General features: G+C 33.8%; 1 protein-coding gene across 1 annotated transcript in view; it reads left to right on the forward strand.

The window, feature by feature from the left end:
• Positions 1 to 13895, forward strand: part of LOC149798223 (electron transfer flavoprotein-ubiquinone oxidoreductase, mitochondrial-like) — a 44574-nt gene extending 30679 nt beyond the window's left edge. Inside the window, exons 11-14 of the mRNA XM_089963329.1 lie at positions 652 to 817; positions 5375 to 5557; positions 8607 to 8828; positions 9442 to 13895. Of these exons, the coding sequence (XP_089819455.1) occupies positions 652 to 817; positions 5375 to 5557; positions 8607 to 8828; positions 9442 to 9605 (735 nt within the window). The 3' untranslated portion in view covers positions 9606 to 13895. The remainder of the gene's footprint in view (positions 1 to 651; positions 818 to 5374; positions 5558 to 8606; positions 8829 to 9441) is intronic.
• The last annotated feature ends 2215 nt before the right edge of the window (positions 13896 to 16110 follow it).

Consider the following 16110-nt stretch of genomic DNA (forward strand, 5'->3'; position numbering starts at 1 on the left):
GAAAATAGTTGCAGCCTTATGTACCAGCCCTGTTTACAATGTCCATTCAGATTTCCTATATAAATGTCCTGTATATGATGATCACTTGCTTTCCATGGCCAGTGGCCAAATGTTTCCTTCCAGATGTTGGTTTCTCTCCACTTTAAGCAGTCAGTGACCTCTCAGTCTGTGCAAATGTAATTTTGTTTTGCAAGGAAGGCATTGTTTAGATTGAGGAATATCATGTGAATCAGTGTGCAAATATTTCTTATCTTGCTTGTACTTGTAAACCAGTCACGTTGACAATGTAATTTGAAGGTGTCAATATGTCTAATTCAAACATGAGGCAGTTTTTATCATTGGAATCGAGGGTGAAGTTTATTTGCTGGATGGAAATGGAAGTTGTCTTTTATGCCAATATGTGCCATTTATAGTGTATTTTACTCATCTGTTTGCCTGGGAATTAGAGTTATCTCTGAAAAAACTTTGAGAAGAGATACAAGTTACATCCCATTTCATTTGGGACAGAGTCAGTCAATACTTAGAACTTTTTCATAAAGGCAGGCATGATAATGATTACCTTATACAGCAACCTTGTTATAATTAATTACCTTATTGTGAGAGTGCTGTTTTTGATTTCATTATGAACATTTTTCTCTGGTTCCCTTGTAGTCTATACCCAAGCTGACCTTTCCAGGAGGTTGCTTAATTGGCTGCAGTCCAGGATTTCTTAATGTTCCCAAAATAAAGGGGACTCACAATGCCATGAAGAGTGGGATGTTGGCAGCCGAGTCTGTATTTGAGACGATAACAAGTGAAAAATCATCAAAAACTAAAGGTATATATTTGCTTAATATTTCTTACCCTCATTTTCACTGGGTGGCCCTAGCACTGGCATTCTCTGTTCCTTTTGTGCTTAACAGACTTTCCATACAAACTCAGCCCCATGTTGTGTACACTATGGGCAAGTTGATTTCCTCAGACAACATTGTCACATAGTTCATCCTATTTGGTAACTGCAGGATAATTCCATAAATTACCATAATGTTGAGAGTTTAGAGTTATATCCTTTGCACACATGAACATAGAAATTACATTGCTTGTTAAATCCACATGAAAGGCAAATTTATAATTGTCATTCTTTTCCTTTGCTTGATTCTCCATACATACATGTGTAGTCGTGCATACACCCTTTTGCTTAAAATGGACATGTCCAGGAACTGGAAATGACAAGTAAATGAAGGTCATCTTTTACACTGAAAACTTCTATTTGGAATGAAACGCGCAGACAATAATGGTGTTAGGGTACCACCTTGACATAATCAGGTTTGAAATTATAAATCAATAAATGGACTGACTAAATTCTGTGCATCTTTTATATCATTTGTGCTTTTCATCTTTTAAATTGGGGGGGGGGGGGGTACAAGCAGAGGTGGAGGTATAGCTTAGGTTAAGTTTTTGTGTTGGCTCCTGGCCAAATAGTTTGTGTGTGTGTGTGTGTGTGTGTGTGTTTATACCTAGATCAAGGAGATGCATATTAATGAGTACTATACCCTCATCACATAAACAGGTCATTTTGATCCTTATTTCATGCTTCACTGACTTTGTTTAAATGTTGTGTTTTAAGTTTATTTCTCCAGTTCTCTTGATGCTATAATTGTCAAACTAGATGATTCTATGCATATCTATTAGTATCACACCCTGACAGCAAAAGAAGGTCATGGTGACCTGCTTTTACGATTTTACTGGCTTAGGTTTCATGTATAACCAAATAGATTTTTGCAGCTTGTATATGTATTGTTTCTGGTGTAGGAATGCATCTTGATGAGTACTACATCTTCACAGAAGTATGTCACTGTGACCTATCTTTCACACTTCACTGACTTTGGTCAAAATTAAAGTTTCAAGTTTATTTCCCAAGTTCTTTTCGTGCAAGAATCCTGAAACTTGATTATTATATGCATCTCTGTAACACAGACATACAACAACAGATATCACTGTGACCTATAATTCACATTTTGCTGACTTGTGTTAAGTATTTGTATTTAGCTCGTGACTGCATAGGGTTGTTAAAACTTGTATAATACTGTTATACCTGGATTCATGAAACTTTGTGAGAGGATGAATCTTGTTAAGTACTGCACACTTTTAAAAGTAGGGCACTATGATCCATAATTCATGTTTAACTTTGGTTGAATCATTAAACTAGATGATGTACATATCTGTCTGTGCTACTCCATACAAAAAGTCCATGTGACCTATATTTCACATTTTATTGGGTAGGTGAATTTTTTAATTTTTTTGTTTTAATATTCCTCGTACATAGGTAGCCATGGGTTGGGTAGCCATTCCATGGACTACCTTACAATTCTATTTTTCTACATATGTCTTGTCTTTTGTATAAAGGTTTCAATCAGCAAAATTTTAAACTATTGAAATGGGGAAAAAGTACAAGAGGAAAAGAGCCTGAAGAATGTGTGTGATTTGGATTTTTAACATAGCTTTAACACTTTTTCAGTCATATCGCTACGATGTCTGCAGTGTGGCAGTTTATAGTGATGTCTAGCACTGGGGCATCATGCTGCAGACATGTAGCATGATGTCCCACCCAGTCACATTATCCTGACACCAGGCCGACCAGTCATAACACTAACCTCGTATTGCTGACCACATTATGATGCAGCTGTTAGTACCATTTTTATAGGTCTTTTGTATGACTCAGCCAGGGTTTGAATCCATGACCTTCCACATCAGAGGTGAATGCTCTAACCACTGGAGTGGTGTAGCCTGAAGAAAGAAGACACCATGATTATATATATATATATATATATATATATATATATATATATATATATATATATATATATATATATATATATATATATATACACAGTAGAACCTGTCTTGAAAGACCACCCTGTATGCCCAAAAATATGGTCTGTCAAGACAGGTGGTCTCCAATGATAAGTTTGGCCGAATTGTATTTCGAGTTGGGCCGAAATTGTGTTTGGGGCAAATCCCTATAATCCGGCATAAATGATACAACTTTCCCATCCCTCCCCTATTCAATTCCACAGATTAAATACACTTTTTTTCTGGTAAACATGGTTTTTCGGAAAGAAAAAAAAAACGCTTTTTCCCATCATCACTCTTTTGGTTACATCCATATGCAACACAGTGCACCATATTTGCCATACAAAAGCACGATTGTACGCTATATCACATAGACATTTATGTGGGGAAATTAAGCACTTGAATGGCTAGATTGAATAGAAGGGATAAATGTACGTCATATCCGGTTTTGGCACGTGGAAACTACCGATTGTTTATGGAGATTGCCGAATACTTTTTTCATTTTATAAAGCGGAGTTTTAAGTCTAATTAAACATTTTTATGGTGTGCATACATAACGAACGCGTTTTCTTTATAACTATAATAATATCACTCGTTGTAGAATATAGGTGGCCGGTGACCTTTAAGTATGGTAATATATTTTAGCAATACATGCTGAGGCCACTTTATTGGTAATATAAAGGAGAAATATTGATCTCAAATTCTTTAAATAATTTTTATATATAGGAATACAAGTAACAATGCCTTCCTTCTGAATTCCTGAGAAATTATATATTTCATAACCATAGTTAATTGACCAAACTTGAGCATATCCTAAATCATTCTAAAAAGACAAACAATTCAGCAGAAAATCCATCAGAACCTGGGCACTTACAATTTTTTTTCATGTTTTTTTAGGGCAGCTAAAGCTTCAGAAGAAGATATTTTGTCCTCTAATTTTTGGCTTTGCTTGTATTTAGTTTTTATATTTGAGTCATCAAGTATTAAGGAATTAGATGGGTGGACAGCATGCTGCATGCTTTTAATGTGAGGCCTTATCTGTTCTGGGTAATCAAAATAAGTACTGATCCATGAACTTTACTTTCAAGCCTGAGACATTCACCCAGTAAAATCTGGTTTCTAGAGATGGACAATGATAATAGCTTCTAAAGCAGATTTAAAGAACTTTGTTCATAATAATAGTGACTTTGACATTATAGAAAAGAATGCTTTTTTTTATTGTTTTATGACTTTATACCCTGTCATACTTGGCATTTAGGTAGGTCGGTTGGTTTTTCAGTTTATTTAATGGTATGTTAGCACAAAGCTGGCTATATAATGCCAGTTATAGGTTGAAATGTTAAATTTTCAAAAGATCAACATTTCAAATGTTAAGGAAAATAAATTGAAGCAAGATTAAATTCTTTAGAAAAGGAGCCAAAATTTTGTTGTCAAGATCACATTAGTCTGAATAATTTATTTTCTTCACAATAATTAATGTTTACAGTGGCTACTAGATACATCTAAAAACTTTGCAGAGGTGATCTCTATGTTGATTACACTCTGGTCACATTGTACCTGATCTTATTGATTCCAGCAGTTTGTAAAGGCTCTAAAAAAAACCATATATCTATGGTCTATGCTAGCATGCTCTAGAATTCAAAACTCATGCCTTTGTATAAAATAGTCTAACAGTAATCATGTGAATGACATATGCAACAGTATGTTTAAAATGTGACTGAAATTACAGTATTTTCAATCAATACTCACTTCCAGTAGCCTGGAATGCTGTATTATTGCGGTACTTAATTTTTTCTATCAGTACATATTAAAACTGTTATGATCTTGCTGCGTGGTTACAATTTGTAAAGTTTCCACATCTTTCCCTCTATCGATTCTAATAAAAATTCTTTGTCAATTGAAGCTCGTTAGTGTAAATAAAACCGCATATGGTGGCCGACCCAGATTAATGTATCATGGGGTGATCAACTCTATATTATCATGGTATTGGTCAAACTTTGGTATGGTAGCATGTACATATTATAATAAACATAAATTGGAACTTACCTATAAGAAGGAATGTCCATGCTTGCACTGGCTAAATATTTCCACAAAAATGAAAGAATCCAATTATTAAATGGAACACACAAATGTAATTTGAGTTGAAATCCATGAATAAAACAGTATAAATTTTAACAAAACCCAACATATTATTTAACTTTCAATGAAAATTTACATGCAATGTGCCAAAGAAATTAGCTATGTTACCTCACAATTGATGTTTCACAACGAAATAAAAGATGTGTCCAGTGTTGGCAATTGTCACATTTTGCCTCACTTGGTTTAGCTTTCATAATAACATCTTTAGGGTAATCTTGAGTTGTTGGTTGAGAGATTTCTGGAATATTTTCTTTTCCTTGACGGGCATCATCCTTTGCATGGTAAATGGTTATGATGCTAACTGTAAATCCCAAAATCAAAAAACATTGTAAGTGTGCTCACAAATGGTAAGAACTTATTTTGTCTTAGTAATTTTATTGGATCCTTATCTCTTCTTTGACAGGACTTAACCCAGAAATCTATGAAGATAAAATACGACAGAGCTGGATATGGAAAGAATTGAAGGCATGTAGAAATGTACGTCCATCATTCCATACCAGACTAGGATTGTATGGAGGACTGGTTTACACAGGAATATTCTATGTAGGTTTGAGGGGGAAGGAGCCATGGACTTTGTCTCATGGAGGTAATGGAACCAACTGACTATTTATTCATCTGTCAAATGATATATATCAATGTTCAGTTTTCCAGAAACAATATTTCACTGGGCTAATACTTGTGTATATTTTTAGGTGTCCATTGAAAAGTCACCTTAATTTATGTACAAGTTTATTTGGGCATTTTTGTCACCACTGGGTGGCCAATATGCAGCAACATGGCATATTTAGTGTAAAGATGTGCACATTTCCCTACATGTCTGTAAATCATATGAATTGTTGCGCAAAGTATAGCATAGTATGATATGCATTTGTATCATATGGTATACAATAAGCAATTCACATACAAAAACTGTTGTATGTGTCTGTTCCTTGAGATGTACATGTTAAAGTCGGAGGGTTCATATATCAGGTAAGCTCTATACATACATTTAAAGTGTATGTAAAAGAAGGGTTTTTGTCACACATGTGTGTAAAGTTCACATACAGAAGTTTAAATTTTCATGCAATCAAAATGGTTTAAAAATATTAAAAAAATGAAATTCATTTTCTAATCTAAATAGTATAGATAAATATAGATCCTTGTATTTAATTTTAAAAAAATAAATTTTCGTAGTTTTTATGAACAACATAGTACCTACATATGTACTAATGTTTTTTTTTTATCCCATTGTTTTGTATGGATGAGATGTAAAAATATTATAAAAGTTTCTAAGAAAATAAATTCCAGGATCTGTACTAGCTTTGTTGTTTCTTATGGACATAACAGCAGATCATTTTGTCTAAAAGCTAAAATATTAATGCTGAATTTGAGCTTTAGAGGTATAATAGAAATTAGTCTTATAATAAGCAAATGATGGCTTCAGTTTCAATATTTTTGCATCTACAATTTGAATACAGTACATTGATCACTATATCTCCAAACTCCCAGAAGTATTTTAGAAATCCATTTTTAATCACTGCACAAGGGTCTTAAATCATACTTGTCAAGTCATAGACTGGACCCCATCCAAACATCAGATTAGCCAGTGAGGCATCTAATATTATAACCATCAGGTGGCCAGTCTATCTAAACCCATACCTCCAAACTGAGTTTCAACTGTTATTCCTCTCTCACTTTTAGATTTGAAAATTTACTTGTGTCTTGTGATGGACTATTTGTTACTGATATATTTTGACAAGAGATGAATCAATCTGTGTCCTTTTTATAATAATTCAATTTCTTTTAACAGCTTATATTTAAGGATTGTGGTATGCACTTTTGAGAAATAATGTCTTAATTTCTGACAAATTTATTCTATCACTTGGTTACTGTTAAAAACTATTTATCTTTCTGAATGGCTAAAACTTTATTATATTTTGAATTATTTTTGTTAACAAATTGCATCATCCATGGTGTGAACATGTGGAAAAAAAATCAAAAGTGTATTAGAATAAATGTTTGATCAGGAATCTGATGTCATTTGAAGTACATGCACAGTCATCTCGAGGAACACACACACACACACACAGATTAAAGATTAGGTTTAGTAGTTCTGGATTGCAGTCCAATATGTTTACCAAAGGTCATAGAGATAACTTTAACAGTTTTAGAATTGTGCTCTGGAAATGAAGCTGGATAATTGATGGATGAACAGATACAGATATAAAAATATTGAAACTTGAGAACTGTAAATAGCAAAAGTTACACCTGGATAACTAGTGTGATATGTGTAGCAACTTTCATATAGATACCTTGATTGATATGACTTGTGCAATGTATATAAATTTGTGGATAATGTCTTGATTTATAGATAGAAAAGTATCAAATATTTAAACTGAAGAGTCATGAAAAGCAAAAGAAACAGCTGGAACACTAGTCTTTATTGACCAAGTGTGATACAACCAGGAAATGTGTAAAGCATCACATTACTGGCCTTCTGTTCTAGAATTCAAAGTCCAAAGTTTCATAGAGATACCTTAAACAGATTGAGATGCTCCAGAAAGGAATGTGTGGATAATAAATGGATGACTAGATAGAAAAATTACAAAAACAAAAATAATTTTGAAACCTAAGAATTGTAGAGAATCAGCTAAAGGCACATCTGTCTATTGGTCCAGTATGTGTACCAGGTTGAATGGTTTGAAGATGTATGCTCCAAAGGGTATAATGTTTATACATTGTGATAACTCCTTTCATATTACATACTTGGGGGGGTTAATCTATAATTAGACATATTGAGATGTAACAAATGAAATTGTTTTCCCTGTTATTTTGATGAAAAGCAGGTTACATGGTATTGGTTTCTGTCCATTTGTTTGTTCATATGTTTGTCCATTTGTATCTTTTAATATCATTTCCTCTCGGCAACTTTTATGCAACTTGAAATAAATTGATGAAACTTGGTAATTTTAAGTATGTTTACTCAAGTATGCATTGTACACTAAATATAGGGTCTTTAAGTTCATTATCAGGTCAGCATTAACAGTACTTCATTTGTTTTATAACTAATAATCTCTTTGAGGGATGAAAAGGTTTCATAATCATGGTTGTACTTTTGAGAGCAAGGTCACAGATCATAGAATTTCCATTTTTTGTCAGCTTTGTAATTCTGATGTTTTTTTAGAGTTATAAAACTTTATACCATTTTGACCACATGTATTACAAACAGGAAATGGGTCAAGGTCCAAAGTCAGCATTATTTGTCTTATTTTTAATTTCTGCTCAGTAAGTCTACCAACCTTTTAGACAGAAGGCAAATAGTTGATATGTTATTGTATTGATGAACATTTAAGATTTAGTATTTTGAAGGTTCATGCCAAAAGTAAACTTTACATGACTAGAGGATGTGTACAATAATGCAGAAAAGGACACAATGCAGTCTCACTCATTCAGATTTAATACTAGTAGTAGCATTAAAACAAAACAGTCCATTGTTGTCTGCTGAGGTCCAATATTTTCAGCATTGCTCTTGTAATAAAAACTATTTCAAAAAATATTTTGCACTTAAGATTTATTCCCTTTTTTAATGTAGAAAATTAATTATTTTTGATGTGATATCACACTACAATAATGCAATCACTCCTGTTCATCTTTAGGTGCTGATTACACCAAATTAAAGCCAGCTGAAAAATGTAAGTCAGTAGACTATCCCAAGCCAGATGGGCAGATCAGCTTTGACCTTTTATCCTCTGTGGCTTTGACTGGTACCAATCATGATCACAACCAGCCAGCCCACCTTACACTAATGGATGACACAGTACCAGTCAAACAAAACCTGGCTAAATATGATGGACCAGAACAAAGATTTTGCCCTGCAGGTTTGTTATTGTTAAACATATTTGTCTGTATTTTCAACTAAGTGATAGGTGCCCCCGTATTAAACTTTGACTCACCTTTTGGAGTAAATGTTACTCCATATTTGGAAACATTACTAAAAATTGACAAATTTAGCTTTTCAATTTGTTTGAATATTTTTTTTAGTAAGATCTGGAGTCGGGTAATATGTTATGATGGTAGGGCTAGATTTTTGTTTTCAAACTTATTGATCAAGCAAGAAATTTTACCTCAGTAAATGTAACATCTTGATACAAGGACTCACAAGTATTCCAATTAATATTATTGTACAAATATAACCATACAATAATGCATTCATGTTTAATATCTTCAACAAACAATAAATATTATAGTAATTGCTGTAAAAGTTAATAATACCCCTTCATTATAACACTTTACGGTGATCAGACATGATATAGAATGTGTATGACCTTAACATAGTTACATGGAAAGAACATACAAATTAGTTCCCTTGTTTGGCAAAAGCTAACGACATTTCTTTTGAGTGGTTGGCTAATTCTTTCCATGCTTTCAACAATAAGTATCTGATGTAATGTTTTTCACAGAAAATATGAAATATTTGTTTTTCTGTTGCAGGGGTGTATGAGTTTATTGATACAGAAGATGGCAAAGGAAAAAGGTTACAGATTAATGCTCAGAACTGTATTCACTGCAAAACCTGTGATATTAAAGACCCTAGTCAGAACATCAACTGGGTGTGTCCTCAAGGAGGCGAGGGGCCTGCATACAATGGCATGTGATATATTCTAAAACTGTGTGTAATAGGACTATTCGCTTAAACACTATTTTATGAAAGCTTTGGACATTGGGTCCACATCCAGTCTGTTATTGGGATTTTGTATAACAAAATGGCTACTACACAGTACCACTTTTTTCACTTGTACAAGAAACAAGGGTGTTAAAGTGACATATGGTTTATAAAGTCCATACTTATAATGTATAACATATAAATAAATTTAGCTTTGACTAAACAATTTTTTTATAAATTTTTGGCATAAATAGTGTTAAAGCTAAAATTAAGTAAGGGTTATGAAACACACACAGTAGCGATATCCTATCTAGTTTATTGACCCAATTGCATGAATAAAAAATACTTAAAAACAGAGCAAAACCCGATAGATTTTTTTTTGTTTTTGACTATTACATTGATCATAACCACACTTGTATTTTCTCATTATACTGTTGTCTGAGCTAATCATATATATTGCAACTGATTATCTTTATTGTGCTGTCAGAATCTCTTGTATGTGCAGACATGTCTGATGGCAATGATTAGGGTGAAACGATACACCTGTGCTGTCTAATGATATGATTCATGATACATAGCCTACGATATAATATATTAGCAATGCACGCATCAAATTTGATAGTCTTTTCTTCTTTAGAAGGTCTGTCAGTGGTTCATTTATGCCATTTTATATGTTGACATATTGGATGTATTTCTAGTAAGCAGGTTACAAACATAGACTTGTCATTTGTTTTCATGCCATCAGTCTAATCAGTGACAAGACATAATAAGTTCTTCCAAACAGACTACCTGTTAGGTGTCTGCGACTTTTGTTCAACTTTTTTAGGCCTCTCCATTTGATCAGGTGCAGGACTCATCTTGATCACCATGCCATTTATTTTGCACTGCGTGAATGTTTTTAAAATGTCTTATTACCAGTTTTATATCTTCACTTAAACCTAGAAGTCAGTACTGTTCTATGTTAAACAAAGAATGAATGCAATCTCTTCATGGAAAAGAAATCTTATCTAGGAGAAGTCCAAATGTGGAAGTAGAGATGACTTACAACCAAATCCATCACATTTTACTTCCTGCATATGCAACACAATTGCTGTGCACAGACACTCATTTCTGCCAATGAATAAAAGAAATTGTTGACAACACCTACTACTCTAATACAATTTAACTAGGCAGTGAGTGTGCAGTTTGAAATCTGTTCCCTTGTTATTTCTATGGGAATTGTTTTTTTTTACCCCATCAGCACACTCGGTTCCTGATTATATATATCATTGAAAAAGGAGATATTACAACCTTGTTCTCCTCATATGATTTAAGTACTTTACAGACCATTGCCACTTTTGTGTGAAGTTTCTAGGTTGAGTTTTTATCTAAATTGACTTTGTTTGGATCCTTTCCTTCCAGTATGTCATGCAGTGAATATGCCACAGTTCTGATTGGTGGCTATTGTTTTACTCTAAATTTGAACAAGCAATATCATTAATCCAAATTAGATTTGACATATTTCTCTGCATGATGCACCTGAAGTATAGCCCACAAATTGATGCAAGTAGACAAGATGCGAAGCAACAGAAAAACTTGGCATAATGTGGTTAGTAAATGATCAGAAAAGTACATCAGTCCTATATGGAAAAAAAATCTAGAATGTCTTATTTGATGATGTATTTTATCACTGACTGAGCATGTTGACTGGATAAAATAATCAGCATGGAATTGGCAGGATTGGGACATGGGGGTATATTTCAAACGACAAGTTGGTCACTTGTGTTTGTTAATTTGTAGATGAGTAGGTGTTGTCAATAGTTTTTCTTTCTTACCAAAAGAAACGAGTGCATGTTCCTGCTTCCACTCTCTGAAATAAATAATCAATTTAAGAAGGAAAAGGCAAACTACTAATGATTATTCTCGACTGCCGAAGATTAAATTTCTATTGGGTATCGTTTTTTATTGATTCTTCACTTCTTGCAACAGTATAGAAAAAGCATTGACATACTGAGTAATCATTTCACTCCTAGTAATGATATTTTGACCAATTTCAAAATACTTTGTGGGACATTCATAGCTTTGATCATAAATTTGAATCTTTTTATTTAAGCTGATGGCTGTAAAATCAAATAACTTTAAAACCCTTATCTGAATGAACAAGCTAATGATAGCATATCTTCATATGTGTCAAACTGTCTTGAGCATTTGTCACAGTTGCTTCCTAAATCAGTATCTTCACTTTACAACAACAAAGCAGATAACGGTATCCACTGCTGCACTCAAGTAACAGCATTTATAATGCTGTGCATGCTTTCAGACTTGAAACAGAATTTATGCTAGACATTGTTAGCATTGCTATAATAACAAATCAGTGATTTTATGCACCTGTTTTAGCTTTTATTCCATCTGTGAACTGTGCCTCTAAAGAATCTGTTGTAACATTTATATTAAGGCACTTTTGTACCAGTTGTTATTGGCCATGTGATATTGGTTGTTAACCATCAAATTAAGTGTGGACAGTAAATGCGGTGAAGTCATATCTTGTCCCACCTCAACATTTTGTTCATATAGATATGGAGTTTATAACTAATACTAACCTGGTTTATTTTCCTCCTAAATGCATATACAGTGCCATTCAGGAACTGGAGAAGGCATCTGCCAGGGTGTTTATGTCGGCAAGGTAATTCAACTCCTAGGCCTACTCAGTGACCTGTTATTTCTTGCACACCTTTATATACACTCTCTGCACATGGCCCTTCTTGGATCACTTAGATAACCAGATTACAATTTTGACCAATTCAGACACTTCCTACCTCAAATGGCAAGGCAGTCTGTCAAGCAGTTTGAATACCTTTGGAAATACCACAGCCAAAAATCATAATCTATACAGACACCAGCTTGTCGGGTTTGGGGGCATACATGCTACTGGACTTTGTGACAAGCAGCAGCAAAAGGACACTGCAAGAGAAAGCCCTTCAGATAAGTGTCTGGCTCTGGTTATATGAGGAGAAACAGAATCAATTGTGAGTAAAGGGTATCACTCCATGATTTCCAATATATGTAGACATCATAGGAGAGTTGATATAAGCCATGATGATCTCACTGATCTAAACCACGACATGGATTTCTTTGAGTTGTTTGCCAGATATACTCTGAACTGACCGAAGTCATTGATTGTTCACCAAATGGAGTCTCATGTTGGTTCTTACACAGCTCAGCTCCTCTCAATTTGAGCCTTTGGAATATTGTTGAAGCTGCTATCACACAAGACATGCTTTCTGGTAGCCTATGCTTTAACTTGCAGCACCAGTGAATTGCATGCCCTTCTGGTTAACCTGAACTATCTTCATCTCCACTTATGTGGTTCTAATGATGTAACCAGGATTCATGAAATTGGTAACTCTCCACAGGTAATCAGAAAGTGATCATTTAATCCCTGTTCTTGCTAGAATCAGAATCCAGTTCACACTGTCAAGTGCCACATGAAACACAATGACAGCATTCTTTTTGGCAGGCAAAGACTTTTTATTTTAATGAACAAGAAAAAACAAAAACTACTTTCTTAGCTTATTTAATGGGGAGGTAATTCTAATAGTATCTTGGAAGATTTGCTTCCCACTTTTGCTATTTTCAGTCTGTGTTGTACATTTATATAGATGAAACAGGCAACCCACATTCACTCTTGGCATATATATCCTATTTATAGGTGCTTTGAACAACTGCTTTCTTGAGGATAAAAAAGTTACTTCCCATTACAAGTGAAATCAGTTAACAGAATGAAGATCTGATTAGATGATTTTAATAAACTTAGAATACTGTTTCTTGGGTTAATTATAAGTGTCAAAATTGTAATTTTCCAGTCCTAAGTTTTTACTGTTTTAATTTTGTTCTGCTGTTTGCTGGACATTATTCTTGACTTTTAATTTAACTATTTATTGAACCTTTTATGATTTTTATCACAGTCATTTTATTTTCATGGCTGATTGATTGCCACAATGCACAAACAAGACCTCTGTAAATATAACCCACTATATGCTAGTCAAAATATTTGGCTTAAGCAATATTCAAATACTTAAGAAATGTTACATTTGCGAGCATGTACAGAAGAAACATATTTTCATTGTTAAAATTCTTATATTGTTTCTACAGATGTTTGGCATAGGCAATTCAAATTATTTTTAATCAAGGTGTAAATATTATATGTCTGTAAATTTGATGTGTGTATACTGAAATGTTTACATGTTGCTTTTTATACACATGAAGATATCTCCATAAAAAATAAAGGAGTTACATGTTCAAATAGTTGATCATGTTTGTGGTGATAGTGTCATTTTAAAGCAAAATACAAGATTCATGTAACCAATCGTACTGAAGGGTATTTTGTTCTCACATTTTTTAGCCTCATTCCTATCTGTCTTCAATTCATAACACCTTGACTTATAACTTTATTATTATTCCTCTTAAAAGCCACTGAATTTAGAGAGTTCATGCTACAAGATTTTGAAGAAAAAAATTCAGCACGATTCCTGCCCATGTAACTTTAACTATTTTCCTTGTATGACAAACTGTTGCTGTCACCTTTTATGAATCATATTGGATATCTAACTCATTTTAATGCACATCAAAAATGTCAGTTCTACTGCAGTAATGTGACAGTATTGGCAAAATTGTCATATCTTATTTTTCTTCATTATTTATATCAATATTTATATGATGCATTTGGTATGTTAAATTACTATAACTATACTCTAGTAACTGGACTAGTGGACAACAAATATATTGGCCTTCCTGTGCCTGACTGTAGAACTGGATGTTACGACTAATGCCCTCTGTATTAGACCCTAGTAGCTAAATCCACTTCTAGTCAATAAATATTGCTAGTACCCTTCTCTGTAGAAACTATATACATAACAGAATATCACTAAGCCTACAAAATGAGAAATGGTTACTGGAAATAATGTTGTTAGAAAAGCTCAGCATAAAATGTAAAAAAACTGAAAGACCTTGATGCCAGAAAATCATATCACTACGCTTCCTGAATGGATGGTCACATTGATATGGGGAGAAGCCAAGGCAGCTGATTAGTTAGCATATTGGTCTCATGCCAAAAAATGTGCATGTTTCAGTCTAGTTCAGCTATAGTTACCTTGACACTAAATAACCAACTTTTCTTATGCCATAGAACACAAAACCAAACTGACATGGGGACAGTATACCTTAAAAATCTCATCACTGTTCTTCCTGTATGTATGGTCACGTCTACATGGGATTTTCACTATAAGACTAAATTTGACATCTGTTATTCTCAATAAAAATGGTGCATATCTGACCTCTCCAACACACGTCCTGAATGAACGGTTTGTACCGTCATGGGCTTTTCATTAAAAGACTGACATTATCATGTTGTTCAAATATTAAGCCTTTTTCTGATCTGAACTAGTTATATCATTAGTCTGTGTAACCAGTAATCATATTAAAACGGGATCTTGACTAAAACACTTAATACTTTTGTATAGTTGGTCAAGTTTGAAATTAGTGATCTACTTCCCAACATGCCCACTGTCATAGAAAGTAAAATCTTATCACTATTTCTCACAATTTTATATTCTGGATCTAAATGAACATGGTGTCAAGCTTGGTATGGGAATGCACTACACTTTGATTGCCTCAAGATTTTTTGTGACCAACATTTCATGTCTCAGTCACTTTGTTGACATTTTTTAAGTTCATTTATTAGGTGCTATTTATGTTCCAGTCATGAAACTGGATAAGTGGATACGTCTTTATTTGTATTAGATTTCTCTATGAGCTATATATACAAATGCCAACCCCTAGAGTTCAAAAGTGTAATCCAAGTGGACAAAAATCAAAAAGAGTAATTCCAGCACAACAAGAGTAGTCTACATATAACATGCTATAAATTCAATGAACATACGTACAAGAACAATTTATTTAATCTTATGTTTTTAATATTTACTGCTATTACTTTTTATATAGCACTTTTAAGTTTACAAAGCAACAGGGGGGCCCAGAGTGGCCAAGTGGTCTAAAACAATCTCCGTTACAGATCACTGCCATCTCACTTCTGTCTGCGTGGCTTTGAGTCTCAGGCTCAGCCAATGTGGGTATGTGAAAAAGCTTGCCAGTAGCTTCTCGTGGGTGAGTGGTTCTTTTCCAGGTTCTTCCTCCACCACTAATACTGGCTGCCACGTATAGCCTATCTTGTGCTGAAACATGGCGCTAAACCCTATAACAACAAGAACAAAGCAACAGATGGTGATGCTGCAATTCAAAATGCTTTGTATCAGCTGGCACCATGAATGTTTTGTACACTAGTTTGAGCACCAAGCACTGGGTTACTGATCTTGGATACAAAATCAGTTTTATTTTTCTTGTCATTACTAAACTATACCTCGGCAATAGAATGGTAAAGAACCAATATTCCTTTCATAACCTGGCATAGAAACAGAAAGTTAAATATTTCCAATGGCTGGATATTTTAGCTGGGAAATAAG

This window comes from Sinohyriopsis cumingii, chromosome 6 (genome assembly GCF_028554795.1).
Source record: "Sinohyriopsis cumingii isolate HCF-2022 chromosome 6, ASM2855479v2, whole genome shotgun sequence".
Taxonomy (NCBI): Eukaryota; Metazoa; Mollusca; class Bivalvia; order Unionida; family Unionidae; genus Sinohyriopsis; species Sinohyriopsis cumingii.